At 43.0% G+C, this 22,559-nt stretch overlaps 5 protein-coding genes across 5 annotated transcripts; 1 reads left to right on the top strand and 4 right to left on the bottom strand.

The window, feature by feature from the left end:
• Positions 1-32: 32 nt before the first annotated feature.
• LOC101303412 (beta-1,3-galactosyltransferase 15-like) lies at positions 33-5,063 on the top strand. Its single transcript, XM_004297248.1, has 9 exons — positions 33-75; positions 200-319; positions 1,069-2,196; positions 2,807-3,027; positions 3,126-3,407; positions 3,608-3,736; positions 3,816-3,995; positions 4,245-4,352; positions 4,443-5,063. The coding sequence occupies exons 3-9, from the start codon at positions 1,365-1,367 to the stop codon at positions 4,656-4,658; spliced, it is 1,968 nt and encodes a 655-aa protein (XP_004297296.1). The 5' UTR covers positions 33-75; positions 200-319; positions 1,069-1,364; the 3' UTR covers positions 4,659-5,063.
• Positions 5,009-6,233, bottom strand: LOC101303696 (50S ribosomal protein L18, chloroplastic-like). Its single transcript, XM_004297249.1, has 5 exons — positions 6,106-6,233; positions 5,863-5,996; positions 5,690-5,778; positions 5,434-5,586; positions 5,009-5,336 (listed from the first exon to the last, which is right to left on the bottom strand). Exons 2-5 carry the CDS (start codon positions 5,960-5,962, stop codon positions 5,181-5,183), a joined length of 498 nt encoding a protein of 165 aa, XP_004297297.1. The 5' UTR covers positions 5,963-5,996; positions 6,106-6,233; the 3' UTR covers positions 5,009-5,180.
• A 504-nt stretch (positions 6,234-6,737) lies between these two features.
• Positions 6,738-9,553, bottom strand: LOC101303901 ((R)-mandelonitrile lyase-like). The gene is made up of 3 exons (XM_004298379.1): positions 8,830-9,553; positions 7,904-8,745; positions 6,738-6,791 (listed from the first exon to the last, which is right to left on the bottom strand). The coding sequence occupies exons 1-3, from the start codon at positions 9,536-9,538 to the stop codon at positions 6,738-6,740; spliced, it is 1,605 nt and encodes a 534-aa protein (XP_004298427.1). The 5' UTR covers positions 9,539-9,553.
• A 607-nt stretch (positions 9,554-10,160) lies between these two features.
• On the bottom strand, positions 10,161-11,932 carry LOC101303116. The gene is made up of 6 exons (XM_004297247.1): positions 11,621-11,932; positions 11,443-11,519; positions 11,290-11,347; positions 11,121-11,196; positions 10,958-11,027; positions 10,161-10,875 (listed from the first exon to the last, which is right to left on the bottom strand). Exons 1-6 carry the CDS (start codon positions 11,742-11,744, stop codon positions 10,279-10,281), a joined length of 1,002 nt encoding a protein of 333 aa, XP_004297295.1. The 5' UTR covers positions 11,745-11,932; the 3' UTR covers positions 10,161-10,278.
• A 9,877-nt stretch (positions 11,933-21,809) lies between these two features.
• On the bottom strand, positions 21,810-22,454 carry LOC101303610. Its single transcript, XM_004298378.1, has one exon. The coding sequence runs from the start codon at positions 22,452-22,454 to the stop codon at positions 21,810-21,812; it is 645 nt and encodes a 214-aa protein (XP_004298426.1).
• Between the last annotated feature and the right edge of the window lie 105 nt (positions 22,455-22,559).

The following is a 22,559-nucleotide window of genomic DNA, read 5'->3' as shown; positions in this document are numbered from 1 at the left end:
CTTCTCTCGCCGATTTCCGGCATTCTTCCGCCGGAGCTGCCTCACTACTAACTTTTCAAACCAACAGACCACTAGGTAAGACTTGAATTCGGCCTCTGTGTCCTTTTTAGTCATATTGCTCAGTTTTTATTGCTCCTCCATCTCTTTAATATCCTCACTGGTTTTTACTGCTTTTGCTTGCCCTTTCCGATCTGTACAGTTACTTCCGCCTCTCCGGTTTTGCTTCCGCCACTGTTTTCGCCGCCGAGAAAGTTGAAGAAGTCGTCGGAGTTAAGCTCAGCATCTTCATGCTGATTTTCACTACCAAAATGACGACGAGGTAACTGGCTGAACTTCCAGACTCCGGTGATTTTCGATTTTGCGGTTTATTTTTGTATTTTATGCTTAGTTTTGTGGTTCTGAGCTTGCGCTCTCCAGCGTCAATGGCGGTCTAGAAGACCAGAACAGTTCTGCTTTTATGTGTGAAATTTTTGAGTGATTTAGACGAGAAGCTATGGTTTGAATCAGTCAGAAACTAGTATTTTGTACGAAATTAACGAGGAATTTGAAATTATTCGAAATCGAATTTTCGTAATTTGGTTGGAGTGTGAGTTCTACATTGATGCTAGAGGTTTGGCAATCTAATTTGTCTTCCTTTAAAATATTGTTAATTGGAGTATCCTAGTAGTTTTTGATTCCTCAAAGTCATCACTGATCTGGTCATGAGGGAATAGGAAATTAGATTACTTAATCAAACTAGTCATGCATTTGACCAATTGGTATATAGGAGTTTTGGAAGTCTGGAAGGTCTAGGCCAGGAATTTAGTGTTTTGGGGATGTTGTGTTGAAAAGTCTAAATGAATAATGCCGCTGTTCATGAATTTGTCCTGCATCTATTTTAGGTCAATTCTGTGATGCTGCATCATATCAAGTTGCAGAGAAAAAGGTGTATATAGGATTGATGCCATAGACAACATCAGCTGAAGCTTTTGATTTCATGATCTATACCCAGAAATATAAAGCACTTTTTTTTATAGTTTTCTATATGGATTCGTAAGATTTCTTGTAGCCTGATTGATTTGGTTTCAGTTTCAGCCAGGTAGTCTTGTCTCGGATGCTTCAAGGATAAACCATTTTGGTGTGTTCGTTGGATTCAAGTTCACCAGAGTCTGACTGCGAATATATTGGCAAATCACAGTTGTTAGTTTCAGTGGAATAGCAGATCGGAAAGGAAGAGCTTGAAATTATATGAGAGCAGACAAAACGTTTCTGATTCTTTCTTGCCGAAGATCCTTAACTATCTACTTTGTGGATTCCTTCTCACATTGGCATTTGGCATTTCTGCATTGGCTTCTAGTAATTCATACACATGGTAGTTGGGCTTCATGACAATGAATAAGTTGGAGTTTCCAGCTCGCAAGTTTTCCTGTAATTTTGAGATCACCAGAATGAAGAAATCCTATGGTGGTATTGTGGCTGCATCTTTATTTATGCTGCTAGTCCTCAGATATGCCATCACAAACTATCCCATTGGTGATAGTTACTTGACCAATGCATTGTACTCCAATTCCACCAATCCAACGGGAATTAATCCTCTTGAATGGTTGAATACCGCTCCGCCTGTAGTTGAAAATCCAGTGAATGTTTCTCAAGTGGTTTCTGCTGAGAAAATAATCTCTAGTCTCTTTGCTCATAGGAATTTATCCAATGAAGAGCAGCAAACTTTGAACACATGGAAACTTTTGAAGAACCTTATCAACCAAGGTCAGGGTTTGCCTAATGCTGTTGATGCTATAAAGGAAGCTGGAGGTGCATGGAATAGCCTTATGGATTCGGTTGAAGAGCAAAGACTTGGTTATACTAATGAAAGTTCACCAGGGAGAACAAAACAGTGTCCTCATTTTCTTAGTAAAATGAATGGGACGGAAATCGATAATAGTGGTTACAAGTTGCGGGTCCCTTGTGGCCTCACTCAAGGATCGTCCATTACGGTAATTGGTATCCCAAATGGAATTCTTGGCAGTTTCCGGATTGATTTGACCGGCGAGCCCCTCCCAGGGGAACCTGAACCACCCATTATATTGCATTACAATGTTAGGCTAAACGGTGATAAGCTGACTGAGGACCCTGTAATCGTCCAAAATAGCTGGACTATTGCTCATGATTGGGGTGATGAGGAGCGCTGCCCGTCTCCCACTCCTGAAAAGAACAAGAAAGGTACATTGCATGCCTATGGCCTCATTTTCTTTTTGTCAAGTAATACATAGTTACAGTATGTTTTACTACGTTTCTGTTATTAGTGGAACATGACTTGCAACTACAGTATGATTTCGATATCATATCTGGACTTCCATCAGGGTTTGGATTGTCAAGTTTGGCCTTTGCCTTCAAATCATTATTGTCTTTCTAGTTTTGATGGTACATCCATCGGAGGAAAACATCGTCCGCATAACTAGAACATATGAGGTTCAACTGTACTAAATAGAAGTTAGTATATTGTTATGCTAAGACAGTTGAGAGAAAGTATGTAAATAGTTGCATAACGCGGTTCAGTCACTTTGATGTTTGTGCATAATTTGAGACACACAGTGAACTTATGTCAGTTACATTATGAAAATATCTATTTAAAAATTCTTAGCCTGCTCTAGATTATGCGGTATACTTGCTGGTGAGAGCTGTCATTGTGCTTACTTCAATCTAGGCCATAGCATGGTACATTAGAATGTTCGCTAAAGAGTCGAAATTGAACGGTTTTCCTGTATTTGTTTATTTCTACAAGCCTTCATTGATATTTACTGTATTCTTCTGTCTTAAAAAATGCTGCTAGTTGATGAGTTGGACAACTGCAACAAGATAGTTGGAAAAGTTGGAGAGCAGAGAATACGTTCCAATGTCTCAAGGCAGTCTTCAGTTCAAGATGGATCAAAGCCCAGAAAATACTTTCCTTTTAAGCAAGGCTATCCATTTGTTGCTACACTTAGAGTAGGCTCAGAAGGAATTCAAATGACAGTTGATGGGAAGCATATAACATCATTTGCTGTCCGCGAAGTAAGTAATATCATTTTAGTTCTTTTATGTTTTGGAATTTCAAGGATAATCTCTTATATCATTGAATTCATTTTCTACTTTCCTTGTTTTCTGTTCAGACTTTGGAGCCATGGCTTGTTAACGAAGTAAGGATATCTGGTGACTTGCAATTAATTTCAGTCTTGGCCAGTGGCTTACCAACATCAGAGGATTCGGAGCACATTGTTAATCTAGAAGAACTCAAATCCGCTCCGCTCTCTCTTCACAAGCAATTGGATCTCTTCATTGGTGTTTTCTCTACCGCAAACAATTTTAAACGAAGGATGGCTGTTCGAAGAACATGGATGCAGTATGCACCAGTGAAATCAGGGGCAGCTTCGGTGCGCTTTTTTGTTGGTCTGGTGAGTTCACTTATGATCTTCTGTTGTTTGCTATCACAAGATTTGATAAAATGGTGAAAAGTCCATTAAAGATAAGAAGGCATGTCGGTTTTCTTGGATTACAAGATTATCTGGTCTTATGGAAGATCTCTTTGTAGACCGGTTCTGATATTCAGTATTGTGTTGGAAAGTTGATTCATAAAGGTTGAAATGTGTTGCAGCATAAAAACCAGATAGTGAATGAGGAACTCTGGAATGAGGCAAAGACCTATGGGGACATTCAATTGATGCCTTTCGTTGATTACTATGGCCTCATCACATGGAAAACTTTGGCCATCTGTATCTTTGGGGTAAGATTCCAAACTTTTCCTTGAATATGGGCATGGCTTTAACCCGTCCTTTGTCTCATTGATTTCATCTCTTCAACAGACAGAGGTTGTTTCAGCAAAGTTTGTCATGAAGACCGATGACGACGCATTTGTCCGTGTGGATGAAGTGCTAGCTTCCTTAAACAGGATCAAGGTGACCAGCGGCTTGCTCTATGGACTCATTAACTCAGATTCCCAACCTCATCGAAATCCAGACAGCAAATGGTACATCAGCCCTGAGGTAGTTTTGTATGCTCGACCCTATTTCAATCAGAATTGCAACCTATACTTTCAAAACCTCTGAACTCTTCCCACTAAGTTAAATCTTTTGGAATGGTGGTGGTTCCTTCTACATACCTTTAATATGTAAGTTAAGAAAATAGGTAGCACGTAAGCTCGTGCTGGAACAGGGTTTTGTTCCTGAAATACTGATTGAAGTACAGTATATCTGGACTGGATTATTGACTTTTCTATGTCTGGTTTAATGAAGGAATGGCGTGAAGAAAATTACCCACCTTGGGCACATGGTCCTGGTTATGTGGTGTCAAGTGACATTGCAAAGGCAGTTTCCCAGCGGTACAAAAAAGGAAGTTTAAAGGTAAAGAGCAATCTACAGCTACTTAAATTCACTATCTTACTCTATTGCTAATTTTATATATCTGAACTAAGAGAATGCTTGATGTATCAGATGTTTAAGCTAGAAGACGTGGCGATGGGCATCTGGGTTGCAGAAATGAAAAAGGGGGGTTTGAAAGTACGGTACGAGAAGGAAGATAAAGTCTACAACGAGGGTTGCAAAGATGGCTACATCGTTGCACATTACCAAGGTCCAAGGGAGATGCTTTGTCTCTGGCAGAAAATTCAAGAAGGACAAGTTGCTAAATGCTGTGGGGGTGAGATATAGAACACATTATCAGATCATTCTATTGGTAACTTTTCTAAAGCTTCATCCGAGTTGAAGAGGAAAATCATGGTCACCCATCTTTTTGTAGAGTAGCGGACCAAGATTGAGGAAAGACGAGAAGATTACACTAACCGAAGTGAAGCTATATATATTAGCTACTCGTTGATCGATTTTTGTATAGTAATGCTATATAGTGATGCCGTAGTGTAAGCGTTCAGCTTAGTATGAGCATGAGAGTTCTGAATGTATAGAATCCGGTAGCATGATATGCACCTATATTAGGTTATTACCTAGAATCCCTTAGGTTGTAAGTTGTAACAGGTAACATGGTTGAATGAATTTCACTCATTCTTAACTCAGACTCTTCGCTCATCAATACAAATGGACAACGTTTCACATGCATAAGTTATCAAGGAAATTGTAGAGCTGATATGATATCTGAACACAGTCTAGATTAGATTGCAACAGAACTACTCAATTCCAAGATATATCAACAGGAGTTTACACAGAAGCAGCTGCAATTCATCTCGACAAGAACCCATACTCTGCAATTGCAATCTCTAATGCTTGAATCCTTTCCCCGGTAGCAAAGCCGTTGCGATCATAAGACAATATTTCCCCTATGTTCAGATCATTGCAGGCCTTGATCAACTCCTCGCCAACACGTTTAGCAGCTTCCTATCAAATGGCAGAACCAAGTTAAGGCAAGGCTCAAGTTGCAGTAGAATCAAGAACCATTCCGGATTTCCGGAGCCAAACAAAGAGAATAACTTACAACGGTACTACAATGGGGATCCTGCCGTATAGATTTCTGCAGCGTGCTTCCATAAAACAAGCACTTCTTGTTTTGGTCATCTACCAGCATAGCATACAATTGTTTGTCTGAGCAGAATACCGAAAGCCTCGGCTTCGTGGGCGTGCCATTGTACTGATGAAGAAGTAGAACAAGAATGCATTGTTACGAAAACCAAAAGGAATGATAATAACAAGAATGTGACTCAAGACGCACACAAGCATTAGGATGAAACTACCTTCTTCTGCATTCTCCTGTTTAGAGTTTTTGCATTTTCGGTTCTGGCAGGCTGCCTCGCTCTCATCACTACCGGCTTCATGAAGAAACCTACACAGTAAACTCAATAACTGACTCCAAAATCCAGAATGCAAACTTGCTATAATAACTAAGTGGAGCTCGAAATTCACTTACTTCTTCTGATCTGCAAGACTTGAAAGTCAGAAGCTGCAGAACGACTCCTAAAAAGAGCAGAAAACGTAAACCGGAGAGCAGCAACGTTCACTAGAGCCATACTGATGGAAACGATTTACAGTAGCACCTGCACACTGCAAATTGGGTATCGTTGAAAACGAACCAACGAAAATCAGCGAAACTTGCAAAGCAAGTTCATTGAGACATTTTATCAAGCACCTTACGGGCAATCTTCACAGTTACCTTGGTCTAGAGTTGACGCATTAAAATATATAAATATTCCAGCATGTGTTGGGCTTTATTGGAGACTTGCCAGAGTGTCCAGTCACATGCGCCAGCTGCCAACCGCCTAGCGGCCCAATTGCTCCACCTAGCCCACCTGAAGAGGAGAACTAATATAACGCGAAACGTGAGTTTTTTTTTTTTTTAACATTTTTTATTGAATAACTCACACACCACTTATAACCTCAAAATTATATCTACAACCTCAAAGTTATTAGTTAAACACCTTAATCAACAAGGCTACAGCTCACCGACACTAACGCGAAACATGAGTATTACCCCATAATTTAATTTATTTTACAATTACATATTTGACGCGTATTCAGCTAAAATTCATACCCAACTGTATCTGAGAACAAATTCTTAACCTAGCTACATGACACAAGCTACCCACTGATATTGCCCAAAACGGTCGAAAACATTATTATGCTCGGATACGCGTTAGATATGGCTAAATACGTATTTATAAATACATCAGAAAAAATGATTTTCAAATTTGGTGTATATCACACAGTCCACCTGAATTTTAATTCACTGCGCACTCTCCACGTGTATTTGCTAGAAATATCCTGAATGTTTTTTGAATCCTAATCCTAAACACAAAGGGAATTAAAATCCAGATTTTTCTTTAAATTGAGTTCGAGATCCTTCCACAACCGTCCTTGTGGGCGCCTCTTTCCCCCTTATAAACCCCAAATCCAAATCCCCACCTCCACTATTCTAAATTTCTAATCATAACAATTTTTCCTCTCCTCAAAATCCCCCAATTTTTTTCCCAAATCAAATTTAGGGTTTTCTCTCAGATCAAAAACTAGGGTTTTCCATGGCTTCCGACGCTGCGGTCTCCGAATTCGCTAACTTCTTCGACGCGATCAGCCGCGCCCGAGATCTCCCTCCGATCATCCCCTTCATCATGGGCATGGGCCTGGCCGTCGCCGGTTCAACACCTCCACCGCCAGGCTCCGATCAGCAACAACCCGCCGCCGGTCGGGTTAGCCGCCTCGTCGTCACCGTCGGTGACGACCAGACCACGGTGGTGATCCAGAGCGGCTCCGGCGGAATCGAGTCGCTGATGCGGCAGCTGGCCAAGGAAGGCCACCCGCCGGCGTCCAAGGCCTCCATCGCCGCCATGCCGACGGTGGAGATTAAAGAAAGCGGCGGCGGCGAGTGTCCGATTTGTCTGGATCAGTTTGAGGTCGGCGGAGAGGCGAAGCAGATGCCTTGTAATCATGTGTTTCATGGGGATTGTGTTGAGAAGTGGTTGAAGGTTCACGGGACTTGCCCGGTGTGCCGGTTTACGATGCCGGCCGACGAGGAAGAAGAGCCGGAGAAGAAGAACGAGAGTGGGAGTGGGATTTCTGTCAATATCTTTATTAGAACAACAATTGAAGAACCAGATCAAACTCATGATGATGATGATGAAGATGGTGATGATTCGACTCCGAGTCAAGAAGCAGCTGATGAAGATGGTGATCATATTCAGAGTTAGAACAAAAATTCAAAGACTTTTAGATTTGATTTTTTGGAATTTTATGAAATTGTTGGGGGTTTATTAGTTATGTACAGTGTCAACTTTGAGCTTAATCCAATGAGAAAAATATGCTTTACATCTTCGTGCCTTGTTTTTTCAATTTTTATCATGTTGATATTTTGAAATTATGCATATGCTGCTGTATGTGTTAGATTTTAGATGCACAACCTGAAAACTTATTAAAGTTGTGAACATAGTAATACAAGTTCAGGGATTGCTAAAGGAAGCTTCTTTTCTATCTTGAAGGATTTTGACCCCTTGGTATCTGCCAAGCATCAGCAGAGTAGCCATTGGGTTTGTGCCTGGTGATTCCAGGAAGGTTGAACCATCAATCACTCTCAATCCCATAACACCATAAACCCTATAGTTGATGTGGACCACTGAACCCTTTGTGCAACCCCCATGGTAGTGGTAGAAGGTTCTGACATTCTTCTTGCAGAGTTTTTGGAGCTCTTCTTCGGTGGACATCAGCTTGTTTTGGTGTTCGTTTGAACCAAGGAAGAAAGCAATTGATTCAGACCTTACAACTCGCTCAAGCAGCTGGCCCATCTTCACACATTGTGCCTGGTCTTTCTTGCTTGATAGGTAATTGAATGTTACTGATGGGTTTGCTCTTGGGTCAGTGCTTCTGAGTTCGAGCTTTCCTACTGATTCTGGGAAGGCAATTTTGGCAGCAATGGGAATCACTGTTGCGTTGAGGCTAATAGGTAAAATCCCTGCCTCGATTATGATTTCGAGGTCATCTGTGATGCCAGCAACTTTTGGAGGTTCTGGTGTTCGATTTTGTGGCTTGGAATCAGCTAAGATTGCAAGACCAGGATTATCTTGCATTCCTTCTCCAACTCCCATGTCAAGTACTAGTGGGATTCCAAAGTTGTTTAGGTGTTCTTGAGGGCCAATGCCACTTAGCAACAAAATCTGAGGGCTACCTAGAGCTCCTGCTGCTAGTATCACATCACCCCATGAGCTTGAGTTGTCTGGCTGGTTGAGGTAAGCTTCAAAAGTCTGGTTTGAGCTGCCGTCGCTCTTGATGAATTTTATACCTCGAGCTGTCTTCTCATATCTGGTACCTGCAAAACCATACACCTTATCAGTGAGAGGATTATCTTACACATTGTTCATTAGATGCTATTCTGAAGAACCACTATGCTTACAATTTGTATCAAAAATAACATTCTTTACAGTTGCATTCAAGAGTACTATGATATTGCTTGGATTTCCTGCCTGTAGAAGATCAGACGAGAGGCGTCTTCTTCCTTGTTCATCGAACAAGCTACCACCGATCTTTGTTCCCGGAATATGCTCCAAACTGAAACCATTATAAGGGAAAATTCCAGCTTCAAGAAAGCTAAAAGCAGCTACATACGACCATGGAGTCAAATCAGGTTTAGAGATGATTCTAGATTCCACCCATTCATAAGCATCCCTTACTCCCTCATGATCCCACCCAACCTTTTCGACAAAATCTTCACTTGCTCTGCTGTAAAACCCGCCGTTGAGAGCAGATGATCCTCCTAGCACTCTTCCTCTGAGATTGCTGACACCATCTTCAGAGACAAATCTTTGTGCAACTGATGTATACTCATCAGTTCGGAGCAATGAGTGCCCGTAGTGCTTTGTCTCCAAGATGAAGGGGTCTCCATAAGGCGAGCCACCTCGTTCCACCAGCAGCACTGAGAATTTCTCAGATAAGGTTGCAGCTAAGGGGCAGCCGGCAGTGCCTCCTCCAACCACAATGTAGTCGAAGAACCTACCCGAGACTTCTTGGACATCTGAAGTCATGTAGGGGAATGTCTGCCCTGAAGAACATATAACCGAGTGAACAAATAGAAGCAACAGATGCAATGAAAACCCCATCACCATGAATGTGATTAGCAACAGTAGATTGTAGAAGCTTCAAGACTGGTGCTTTCGTATAGCCAGATTAAGGCGAGTTGACACCACACAGTTATCGGTTTCTCAAGTTCTTCAATGCTGTAGCATAATTAAGTTCCTAAGCATTCATTAGTTTGACTTGCGCATGGCTACGTTAATGATTCATGCTTTGAACCCCTAATGATTTTGTTCCTAAATTTGCTATGATTAGTATTAGTGGAAGTTTACTCCTTGAGGCACTTTAGTGTAAATAAGGAGTGGAGCTGTTGGATGTTGCTCAGTCCCTAAGCATACCCTGCCTTCTTGTCCCTAAGAGAATACTAGAATTTCTGGTATATATAGTAACTGTGACACATCCATTGACATCAAGTCATGTGACATGTAAAGCTACAAAAGTTAAGTAGGGAGTTGATCTAATTCTGATGTACCAATACATAAGTATACCTTAGAACATGTAAAGCTACAAAAGTTAAGTAGGGAGTTGGTCTAATTCTGATGTACAATTACATAAGTATGCCTTAGAACTTTCCTGCAAGGTATACAAGAATCTACCCGAAACCGAGATTTTTAAGTTGAATTGCAGGACAAGCATAAAGCAGTTTCCAGGTGTAGTGGTAGTAGTATAGAATACCTTTTTTAAAATGAATATGCCTTCAAAAGGGTCCATACATATGACAAGTATACACAGTATATAATACAAGATTAGCTCTAAACCTCATTTTTAGGTATCAAATTCCCTTGCAGTTCAAGTCTAGTACTTTTGGACCAGAATCAATGTCATTCTGATACTTGCTGTTCAAATCAATTGTGACCAATCTCAGATGGTTGCCACTTTTATCTCTTTGTGTTGCTGATGATCTTTTAGCTACTGGTTGCTCAACACAGATCCCATCAGAAATGGAACTGCTTATACTTCTCTTCCTCCCAATCCCATGGTTTTGATTGCTTGTAACATTATTCAATGGCTTCACTTCTGGGTGAATTTCCATTAATGGTAGTTCTACACAGGTTGTCTTAAACTTCTCTTCCTTCCTCCCTGAGCTTTCAGAAGATGTGAGGGAACTTTCCATGGAACAAATTGTGTCTCTGATGTGCTTCCTTTCAATGTCTTTTAGGGTTGGAGTTCTTGTTTCTGTTAACTCTGAGAATGAAGAACTGGGGCAGCCAGTGTTGACCATTGAAACTAACTGAGAGATTTCAGCCTTGGCAAGTTCTACACCCACTGATGAAGAATTGTACCCAGAAAGAGTTTCCTGTGCTTTCTTTAGCACTGATTGTAAATACTTCCCTTGAGCTTCGATTCGTAGCTGAAGATGTCTCTGCACCTGAAAATAAAACTCTTGGTAAAAAAGTTTGGCTCAAGTATTGGCACATAGTAATTTGTTAATGAATTGAAGATGGTGTTACCTCAATTTGTTCATGTAATTTCCTCTGCACTTCCATTTGCAGTTTGAGAGACTGAGCTATCTGCGCGCTTCTGATAAACATAACACATGAAACTGAGTCAGTTATTCTGTAGAACATATGAATCTAACTTCATCTCAAACATGGGATATCCATCATGTATTACTCATTAATCTGGCTGTGAGTTTCATCATTGATATCTGTGCAGAAATGGCCATCACTGCTCTGAATCTCTTTGTTATCTGCATCACAATATTAAAGATTTTCAGTTAGAGACAAGTAAGTACAGATGATGATCCTCTAGTGTTTATGATGATCTAATGCACTGGACTTACCTTCTTGCACACTGTCACTGCAGTTTTCTGATTGTTGGCTTTTCCCTAGCCTATATTTCTGCACAAGAAAACAAACAGAATTAGAATCACACCTTTCCATTGTGGGAATGAAAGTAGATTACATATGATCAAATAATTGAATAGAAAAATTGCCTGTAAATGGCTCTTTAGGTGGTACAAAGTCAGTCCATGAATTCCCATCATCCTCATCAGAGTCTTTGGTGTGGCCTCTGCCCATATAAGAAACAAAAACATGAGAACTATCTATATTTGATAATAAAGGGATTTGAAAGAGGGTACAATGATTAAGCTTATACTCAACTATCTGCACCTCCAAGCTGATTGACTGCTTCAACAAATCTCTGATGAAGTTCTGGAGTCCATTTTAGCCTAGGCTTTGCATCAGTGGACAACACTAAATTCATATTCTGATTTTGCATATTCTGCAGACCCATTTTGGTGTTGTGGATGAGAAAGAGATAGCAGCAGAAGACCCAAAAACATATATATTGGTTTTGATCCCAATTTGTGGCAGCTATAATAGCTCTTTATAATTGGGGACTAGTTGGCCTGTACTGTGTTCTCACTCCATATCTGGAAACATAAGTGGGGTTATGTTGGGGGAATATATGCCATGAGCTGTAGTACCCTCCTTTCCTCCATCTCTCATTTCATACCAACTTTTCTTTTTCCTTTTCTTTTTTAATTTAAATTTTTGGGTTTTCATTTTCATTTTCTTTCTTCTTTGACTTGAAAGAGGTGGAGAGAATCTGTGAGGTAGCAAAAAATTCAGAAAGCAACATAGGGTTCAATTTGAGCCTTAAAAGGAGAGAAAAGAGGAAAAGTGTATGGTTTGTTTTATCTTGCTGTTTTCCCACCTCTCTTCCTTTTGATTCCCTTGTGAATAATGGTGGTGCAACTTTCCTAATAGTGTGAGAACCAACATGTACAATATGAATTAAACTAATTGCTTAAGCTGATGGGAATTTCATCATGGATATTTCTTTTGGTGATTGAAAGGGAGAAGGGTCTTTGTTTCTTTTTAATTATTTTCTTTCCCTTTCTTTTTCTGTGGAGGCTGTATTGTGATTGGCAGATTCCTTTTGTTCTTTCTTATGGATGGAGGAATCAAAGAATCTAACCTTAGATTTTAGGACCCCAAGCCATTACCTATTTTTCCTTCAAAAGAAGTATTCCATAGAAAGTGAATCAAATCAACCATTGAATTGAGTTTCTTCTGGAGACTAATTTAAAAGGAATCATGTTCACATTTGTAAGACCATATCCAAGCACAGGAGGAGAATCTAGTGCAGCAAGCTTGTCATACAGCCTAATTTTACCTGTCATGGTGTTTAAAAAACAACACTAAAAGCCAGAAGATGGTAACATCCATCAATCAACCAATGGTTCCAATTCACTATAATTGCAACACAGACTTGAACTCATTATTACCCTTCTTACTGTTTTCATAATTCTGTCTTTTAGTTTTAGTTAACTAAAGACTTGTAGTACTTTACCAATGGATCAATCTCATTCTGTAGGTGATAAATGCCAACACAAAATGAAATGACATAAAGGCCAATCAAGAGGGCTCACTCTGCATAAAAAGTATTGTAAAGAAAGAACTATATTCCAAAGGGATTGTTTTGTTAGCTTTAATTCTGTAATCCATATCGAAAGCTCAACTGAAAGAAAAGAAATTTTCTCACACAAGAAAAAAGAAAAGAAGAAAAGGAAAGGAAAGAATGCCATGCCACAATGGCCAACAACAAATCGTAAAAGTCAATCATAAGAGATTGATCTTCATATTTCTCGGGTTTCGGTCAAGAGTTTGATCACTTGGAATCAAAATCCAATCATAATTTGATCTCCAAACGCCTTGCCTTCACAGTGCTGCACATTCACTTGGTCTGCTGCATTGCTTAACATATGTCCCGCAACTCAAAAGCATCAAGATCATACGTGGTCACTAATCAATTCCACTATGTTAGGGGGAGTTCTTGCTGAGTAAGCGATTAAGATCATACATATGTATGTGTAGTTGATCACATTGCAAGCAAGGAATATAATTATTGACAAGTACGTTCTTGTGGTAAGGTGGCCCGAATGTTTGAAAAATAAGAAAAGAGGAAGAGAGTGTTATTGAAGTAGCAGCAGCAGAAGTAGTAGTATACCTTTCTCTTTAAGCTGCTGTACTTGAAGCTTCCCTTTTTTTTTTTTTTTTTTTTTTTTTTCTTTGCTTTAATATATTCCATAGCAGGTAAAGGAGATTCTAGGATGATGCCAAATGGCCCCTGGTATATGATTTTTAGGTCTCTCATATCAGTAGGACTGTAGGAGAAGAGAGAAGGTCCAGTGAATCAAAAAGTCATCATAAACAAAGGTGACCTCCTCTTCTTCCTCCTCCTCAGTTCTCATCAATTATTATTCCTCTCAGGGGTCCCAATAATGGAGATCTCGAAATATATAAAAAGCATATGTAGGATAGAAGATGAGAGGAATATATATGGATGGCCTCAGGAATCAAGAAAAAAGAGATCATCAACAAAAGGAACCTGTCAAAGTCGATCCCACCAAAGAATACCAAAGCTAATTGCTGCATTACCATTGTGTCCATCACTCTCAGACCCTACTGAAAATGACGCGAGCAATATGTCACCAATCAGTCACCAATGGAAACAATAAGAAACAAAATGCTCAAAGGGGTAAATGTAACTTTGCAGAAGAGCTTATTTTCCTTTACAAGGATTTTTACCCCCACATGAGTTGTCAAAGACTCAAAGAGGTAAATACTTTATGGAATAGGACATGCATACCACAGTGGCATAGCCTTACCCTTGAGCATACATAAGGAATCAGAACTTTAATTAGTAGCTGGTTATTGTTAATTTTATTAAGAACACGGAACTAATTGGTCGAATCGTTAACATGCACATGAACTTTCTGTCAAAATTACTTCTCATGATAATCCAAATGGGATGCTAATTAGCTGATGATACTTAACATGGGATTCTTCATGTCTATCTATCTCACGTCGTTGTATACAAGAGCATATTGGTCGATGTATGAAGACAGTACATATATAATTATATATGTATCTCACACTTGCTGAAGTGAGTGATGTCCATTTCTGGAATTTGAACGAAGCAAAACATCTTTTTCGACACCCCCACATCTGAAACTGAGACAAAATACAATCATTAACAATATTCCCTAAAATAATTCAGGCAAGACCAAGTTAACTAACTCTATCATCACCACCAACAAAATGATACAGCTGATGCAACAATAATTGTCTAATTCGATCTTGGTTCGCATGAACGAATCCAAGAGATCGATAGTAGCAGATCGAGCGCATGAAAATGGAGATTAGAGAGAGAAGGGTATAAGAAAACATGTATGGTAACACTAGCTAGCTTAATTCATTCACAGGTGGGTTTATTTTTCTTCCCCTTTTTGAAATAGTAATAAAGTTGAAACTGTTATCCTTATTAGAGTTCCAAGACAATTGCAGATTCTCGCAGCCTCAAAAATATATGAAATACAGTAGTAGTAGCTAGGCCTAATCTCCTTTGTTGGTTTATATATGATTGTTATCTGCAGCCAGCAAATACTAAGGTTGAAACTTCAAATGAACTTATGTTAATTTAGACTGTTTTCATTTACCTCTATTACACAAGTGAGGAAAACATGCGTGTGTGTGTATATGTATACATATGTAGCCCCTTGCATAAAGGCAGAAATGATTAAAATGACAAAATGCTCATTATGCTTCTGTTAATGATTCCAAAGATCCAGTGGAACTGTGGAAGTAGACTTTAGATGAAATTTCACAAAAGGAGTCCTAGTTTTAGTTTTCTTGAGATGACTAGTCTATCTATTGTTTGATATATTTGGTTTGCATGTTGCTGCTTCAGTTAATCATCTGCTTGTTCACTACAGTAATCTAAACATTGATCTGAGTAGCAGTTTGTGTAAGCCACTGAAATTGATCTGGAAGTCTCTCAATCCTGCCTGAATTTAGGCAACAGTCGAGTCTGAATAACTATCTACTTGATCCAGAGAAGTCAAATTTGTCTGCTAAGCTCTTGTTATCAATATTTGCTATGTATATCCGGCCAACATGACAAGTTACAGCATTTATATGCCTAATAATAACAGGAAGATCGAGAAAGAAAACCACCGTGCTTTGTGGCATCAGCGCGCACTGAGCGCGCCTGTCAACCATTTCCATCCATAAACATTGTATTTCCACTTGAACTATCTTTTTAGACTTCCACTTATTGAGCCAATCGTTTCTGTATGCAACATCAGTTCCATTTCATTGGCAATATAAGTTTGTGGTGACGATAGATTGTCAGTTATGTCTGATTTAGTCCTCGATCAATATGTATGACGACTCTGAAATGACTCTGGACAAATCGATCGAGAGTACGTGTGGTATTTGAGCTCGGTTAAATTTGTACATTTGAATATTGAATGAATATATCAAGTCTCAAATTTGTATTTGAACATGTTCTGGTATTGTTGACTGGAGTACGTCAAGTCTCACATTGTGTTTCTTCATTCAATTTTTGTGGCATGTACATTTGTTTCTTGTTTCACACTCATATATACTGGGACATTTTACATTTCAAATATAGTTTCATAGATTTTAACTTTGTATTGTATCTCCATGCTAGATAGACATGAATAGCATACACCTAACGGGTAGAACCCAACTGTTGAGTTTTGTGCGATATTGAAGGAAACCAAATTATTTGCAAGATTATTTGCAAACCCTAGGTCTAAATTATATTATTTTAGGAGAAAGTAAGAATGTAATTACTTTGTGATATTGTGAACTGTTTTCTAGACAAGATCTCTCCTTCAACAAAACTGGTCGTCTGTTAGAATTAGATCAGTAAGAAATGAATGAATAAGGGACAATTGATGTAGTTTTTTTATATGCTAACAATTGATGTAGTTATATTGATAGAATGAAAGGGGATGTACGTTTTAGCATACTTATTCATACATACATAGTAAAGATATACAACCAATAAATCTATTTGGAACACTTATTTGATTTTCTCTAATCAAAGGGAAATTAGTGTGCTGTTTGTTTTGGCCACGATCCTCAGTAGGGGTAGAGAGGTAACTTGTGCTACCAAATGTAAATTAGGGTTTGCAGGGCGTGCCACCGCGCGGACGCGGAACGAGAACGGTGCGCGTTCTTGACTTCTAATCAGGCGAAGTAGAGCTCCGGTGTCACCTCGCGGGCGAGGAATTACGAGCAAACTATCTAGTTACCTGTGAATCGATACTCACTGTTCGAAGCGAGCAGAGCAACAATTAGTAAGGAGAGGCGAGTCCAGACGGGCTCTGAGATCTAAGGCGAGGTGCACTTAGAACTTAGGGTTTCGAGGGTGCTCGAAGATTTGCAGTTGTTTTGTATGATTGATTGTGTGTCTTTAATTTGTGTCAAGCTCCCTTATATAGCAATTCGCATAGACCTAATCACAATCCATTCGGACTCAGCAATTAGAATTCCACAAGGATACGACCAGCTCGCGAGCCGCGCGATCCGTGCAACACGTGTCCAGAACAGACCTCGCGCTAGACCTCGCTCACAGCCCCGCATCATCTTACTATAGCGTCGTACGCGAACTCGAACACTAAGCGATCCTATCCCGCGGAGTACTACAGTCCATTTCCAACTCTACCTCGCCATGCACTGTAGAATCCTACACGAACTGAAACAAAGGATCCCGCGAGGACATCGAATCCCGCGGGGTATCAGAATCCTTGCAAAACTCCAGCTCGCGTGTAGCCAGACTTCGGCACCCTTCATGGGCTTCGCATTAAAAAAGGGCCACAGGTATTAGCCTAAATGTTATCCAAAACGTACCCCGAGTCTTGGACCAAAAATACCCACTGGGCTCAAACATTGCCCCCTAGGCCTTGAGCTTAATCCATTTCGCAACGGATAAGCGAAAAGGCCTAAATGAGCCATTTACGGGAATTCGCAATTCAAAAGGTGCTGACGTTTCGGCATCATCGCCTCCCTTCATCATTGCTACTGTTTGAAATTTGAAACGCGCTGACGTTTCGGTAGTCATCGCGTCTCCTCATTACGGCTACTGATTGAAAAGACGTTACGGTCCGTCTCCTTTATAAACCTCGATGCGGGTCCCCACATCTCACCATCGCTTTCCAATCAAACTCTTCCCTTTCTTCTGCAACCAACAGAACTTCACCACCGGACTCACTCCGCCCAGAAACAATGGCTCCCAAACCAACTGCTAACGATCCAAACCTTAATCTTACGACGGCGAGCTCGTGGTCGACCGGCCTCGCTCGCCGTTTTGCCAACAACCCTCCTCAAGGAACACCCATCTATTTCCTTGAAACAGGGGTAGCCCTGCTCGGTCCGACTCCTTCACAACCTCCGTCCGCCGCTGATCTGAACCACTATACCGCCTCCGTGCGCCGACCAATCCTTGCCCAGCGTCGTGAACCGGGAAACTTCGCCTCCTGGTTTCACTAAGCCCGCTCTCATACAAATATCCGGGTCGGGGAATGGCCCAGCGTCACCGTGGAGGACCGGGCATGGTACACGGCTCGCCTCTAGACCGACCAAGCGATCTGGGAAGCAACCGGCATCAATGAAGCCATTGCCTTGAGCTTCTCACTGCCTCCTCATGCTGATCGAGCACCCATTGCTGCCGCGGCCTGCTTATGGAACAGTACCACCAACACTTTCGATTTTCCTTTCGGGCAAATGGGCATTTCTCTACTGGACATCCTCGCCATCACCGGGCTGCCGATTCATGCAAAGCCATATGCGCCAGGCGACTTTACATCGACCGAGTTTACGCACTCCTGCAACCTGGGGGCCCGCCGCGCCCTGAAAGGCTCGTATGGAGTATGGAGGAAGTTCTACATCGGCCATGCAGAACAAAACGAAGGAGGTATCGCTTTCCTTGAGTACTGGCTTGATAAATTCATATTCTGTGGCAGTGCTCATAAACCTACAGGGAAATGGACAAAGCTGGCCGAGGCACTTTACAATGGAATCGAAGTAGGGCTAGGGCAGCCCGTGCTGGGCGCGCTCTACCGGACCCTACACATGCTGTCCCTAAGACCCTTCCATCTCTCTGCTGGCCCTTTGTGGATCCTGGATTTATGGACGCAGTTGTACTTCCCGCTCTTCCGGCGAGCCCCGCTGGAATTCCTGCCCGAGGACCAACTGCTTGGCTTCGCGGTGTGCAGGAACGCTGCGAACCGGACTTCCCTGTCCTTCTTCGCCAGCCTCTCCATCCTGTACAACCAACTCGAACCGCCTCCCACCACAGACATGATGGTTCGCCGGCGCCATCCTGAAGTCTTATCGACGGGCTTCTTCCCGCGCTTTGATTCAGACTCAGATGCCAAGACCGTCTTCATGAGAGCATCCTCATGCTGCGACCTTCAACTCGCCGAGGATGAACAAGGCTTCGAGCTATATGCCCCCAACCACTTCGCCAGACAACTCGGCTTCTTTCAAGGGATCCCCTATCCACTCTTCCATTCGGTGAACAAGTACACCTCCTGGAGGAAGATTGGCGAGTCCGACCGGGTCACCCCGCTGCAGAACATTTTCCCTCTCACTCCTGACTTACTCGAGATCGACCCTTCACTGGGCGTTGACCCCGCCTATCTTTTTTGGTGGCGATCTTTGTCCGACAACCATTGGGGGTTCCCAGATGATGCCGTCTTTGCTACCATCTTTTATCCCCTATATGACACTTTACGCGAGTCAGATCGCGTCATTCTTGATGTCCAGCGCGACCGTGAAGAGAGCGGTTCAAAGGCTGCAACAGGGTCTAGGCCTGCGCTCCCACCGGTTCCCGCTACTCATCGCTCGACCGGGATCGTCATTCGAGAACGCGATCCCACACCCGAGGTAAGCCACCAACTATGTAAATTCCATACCGCCTTTACCACTTCAACAAAATGCTTCCTCCTAACTCTCCTGTCTACCTTTACAGTCTGCATCCTGCCGGAGATCGGTCAGAAGACCTGAGGGTGCCGGAGACAAAGGGAAAACACCTGCTCAAGAGGAGCCCGCGGCGGACCATGACGGTGAGACTGCTCCCGTTTTTCCCCGGCCAACAAGTGGCGAAGGCTCGCGGAAGCGCCTTGTCGAGGATGAAGAAGAACTGCTAGAGGATGAACGATATCGGCAAGAGCACGCTTTGGTAAGCGACCTTTCTTCGAACCAAACTCATTAAAGCCAACAAACGATTTGCTAACTTTGTATTTGACAGGTTCGCCGCCGCATCCGACCTCGCCTCGCTGTCATTGAAGGAGCAACAGCGATAGTTGAATTCCCAATCCCGGAACCAATCGTCGGGGATCAAACCATGGTTACAGAGGAAGTCGCCGTGCGACCCCCTTCTCCAACCGATGCTCTAGGCGAAACTGGCTCGCCTCCAGAGCCTACCTCGGCTCCTGCTCAAGATGAAGATCTCGGCCAGACCACCCGGCTTTCTAATTTTGCTGCCCCCTCGGCGGTTCCGCCAAAGGACCTTCAACCGGTGCTTGAGCCCTCTCCTTTGCAATCAGACTCAGCGGCCCAGACCACCGAAGAACCGACAGTCCCTACTCGGTTTGAGATCCCACCGCCCGTTCCAGAGATTGAGGCAGTTGCAGAGGTTGAACCAACCACTCCGGCCCCAACGAGAACATCTGGCGAGGCGGCTTCTTCTTTGGCTGCTTGGACCGCTCGTCTTCGGGCCCGGATTACCCTGCCTGCGGATCCAGAGCCCATTCGCCTGGCCCGGGCTTTCTTTCACGGGTTACTGCGCCAAGGTCCCCACATGAACGTATTCGACTTGGTGGGGCGCGCCCGCGAGGCCCATGAAGCTCTGATTCGGCACCTCGCTGGGACCAACCCTGCTCTAGACCATGTGTTGGAACTCACCGACGCTGTCGAGCAGCAGGCTCGTCGAGTTCAAGATGTCGATGCCCAGTCGGCCGCTCACGAGAAAGTCCGCCAAGCCTTAGACGATCAGATGGCAGGCCTTATAGCCGAGCTTGATGACGCTGAAATCCCTGAGGCATCGTCAGAGAACCCATGCACTGTCTATGCTCGGCAAGTGGAGGCCCTGGAGGTTCAGATAGCGGAGCTGCAAGCTCAGCTTGCTCAAGCTCGCCAGAACTTGGCCCGAGCTGAAGAGGAAGAAACCCGTGTGCAGGCCACGGAAGAGACCCAGGAAGCTTTGGACTCGGCTGCTGCTGCTGCCGGCGAAGCCCAAGCCCAGGCAGACGTCGAAGAGTTGGCCTTAGAAGGCCTTCTCATAGATTTGTATAGGGCTTCTAGGCGGGTTTAGGCCCGATCAGCGCTTTGCCCCCTTTGTATGAACCTTTATAATATTATTATTAAATCAAATTTTTCCCGCTCTTGTCAACTCTTGTGTAAGAACTGCCTTCCCAGGAAAAAATCTTCTTCCAAGATTTGGTGAGGGTTTAATGCAACTACTCGCTTGGAACGCGGGTAGTCATTATGGAACAACGCGTCTGACCTTATCTCCAAAGCTCATATCTCAGAGCAAATCGCTGCATGGAGGACATCTGTTGAAAGGAAAATCACCCTTCTCACCTATAAAAAGAAACGCTTGGCCGGGGCGAAGTACCAGTTAAGTCTTTGCCCCCATGCCATGGGCTCTTATACCCTTCTGTACATCCTCCTGTCCCTTCTTAAAGCAAAGCCCCCACCTCACATTTTCACTCTTCGTTTTTTCTAATTCTGAAAATCTACTCTCAGGCCGGGAGTGATTCTGAAAATCTACTCTCAGGTCAAGCCTTTGTTTGGACGAACTAATGGTTGGGTACCTTCTGCCTTGCACCGGCTGTTCTGTCCAAACGTGAGGCTCTCGAGGCTCCGCATCCGCTTGCGCTTCAGGTTCTGGTCAGTGCCTTTCAAGCACCTTCCAGGCATGACCGGTAGCATGAGGGACCCTGGTCCAGTGGACCTCTAGCTTCCCAACAATTTGTCTTAGGTCCGGGCCGGTGTCAAGGCTCGTGTTGGTCTAAAGAAGCGGGTCGTTTGCCAACTTTAAACGAAGGATGCGGCGGCAGTCTCTTCTTCAACCCTACAAGATATGCGGGTTGAGGCTTCCAATATCTGTAGATCTATGCCTTCGTTTGTAAACATAGTCTAATTTCACCCTTTCTGTCAATGTAGTTGCTTCGGCCGCAAAGCCGATGTTCGAAACTTGTATTGAAACAACGCCAAAAAGGGCAAAATAAATGAATTTATTGTTTTTTAGGGCCTCTGGAATAGGCCCCAATCTTATACTGGCATTTGCGTTTAGACTTTGCACGTTTACAAAAAATGAAGAAAAATAGGCCCCAATCTTGTACTGGCCTTTGTGTTTAGACTTTGCATGTTTACAGAAAATGAAGAAAAATAGAGTTATCCTTATTTAGGACCTCTGGAATAGGCTCCAATCTTATACTGGCCTTTTTAGGCTGGTATGTTAAAACGTACTCTATCAGTCTTCTATCCCGGGTTGCCCCCTAGTGTTAGGCGGCGGAGCTAGAACGCGATGGCGCGTAGCACTATTGACAATGGCGACGGGGCCTGGGGGAGGTGGAGGATCCTCGCGTTCCCAAACTCCAGCAATGTGGCGCTTGAGGAAGCGGCCATTAATAGGATTGCGATGAATGGTACCGTCCAAGTCGCGCAGGTGGTATGCCCCATTGGGAAGTATACGATGAATAATAAAGGGGCCTTCCCATCGAGCGGACCACTTGCCCCGACAGTCGGTTTTGTCCCCAAGTGGGAGTACCGCGCGCCACACTTTCTGGCCCTCAGCATAGCTCCGTCTTTGCGTGACCTTATCATACGAACGTGCGATGCGTTGTTTCTGGAGGACGAGATTGTTGAAAGCGGTGACGCGGTGCTCATCAAGATCTTCAAGCTCCTGCCACATGGCTTGGACGTAATCCTCGCCAAGTAGTTGGTGCTGTTCCTGAACGCGGAGTGAAGCGATATTAATCTCAAGGGGAAGGACGGCATCATGACCGTACATGAGAGCGTACGGGGTGGTATCCGTCGGGCCGCGCTTTGAAGTGCGGTAGGCCCACAAGATGTGGTAGAGTTCCTCATGCCAGACACGCGGGTTCAACTCCAACATCTTGCAGAGGATGCCAAGGATGACTTTATTACTAACCTCCGCCTGGCCTTGGACTGTGCATAATATGGCGTAGAGTGGAGAAGCTTGATTCCGTAGTCGTTTAAG

The sequence above is a fragment of the Fragaria vesca genome, linkage group LG4 (genome assembly GCF_000184155.1).
Source record: "Fragaria vesca subsp. vesca linkage group LG4, FraVesHawaii_1.0, whole genome shotgun sequence".
Taxonomy (NCBI): Eukaryota; Viridiplantae; Streptophyta; class Magnoliopsida; order Rosales; family Rosaceae; genus Fragaria; species Fragaria vesca.
The sequence above is the reverse complement of the archived record's forward strand: the minus strand, read 5'-3'. Positions and strand labels throughout refer to the sequence as shown.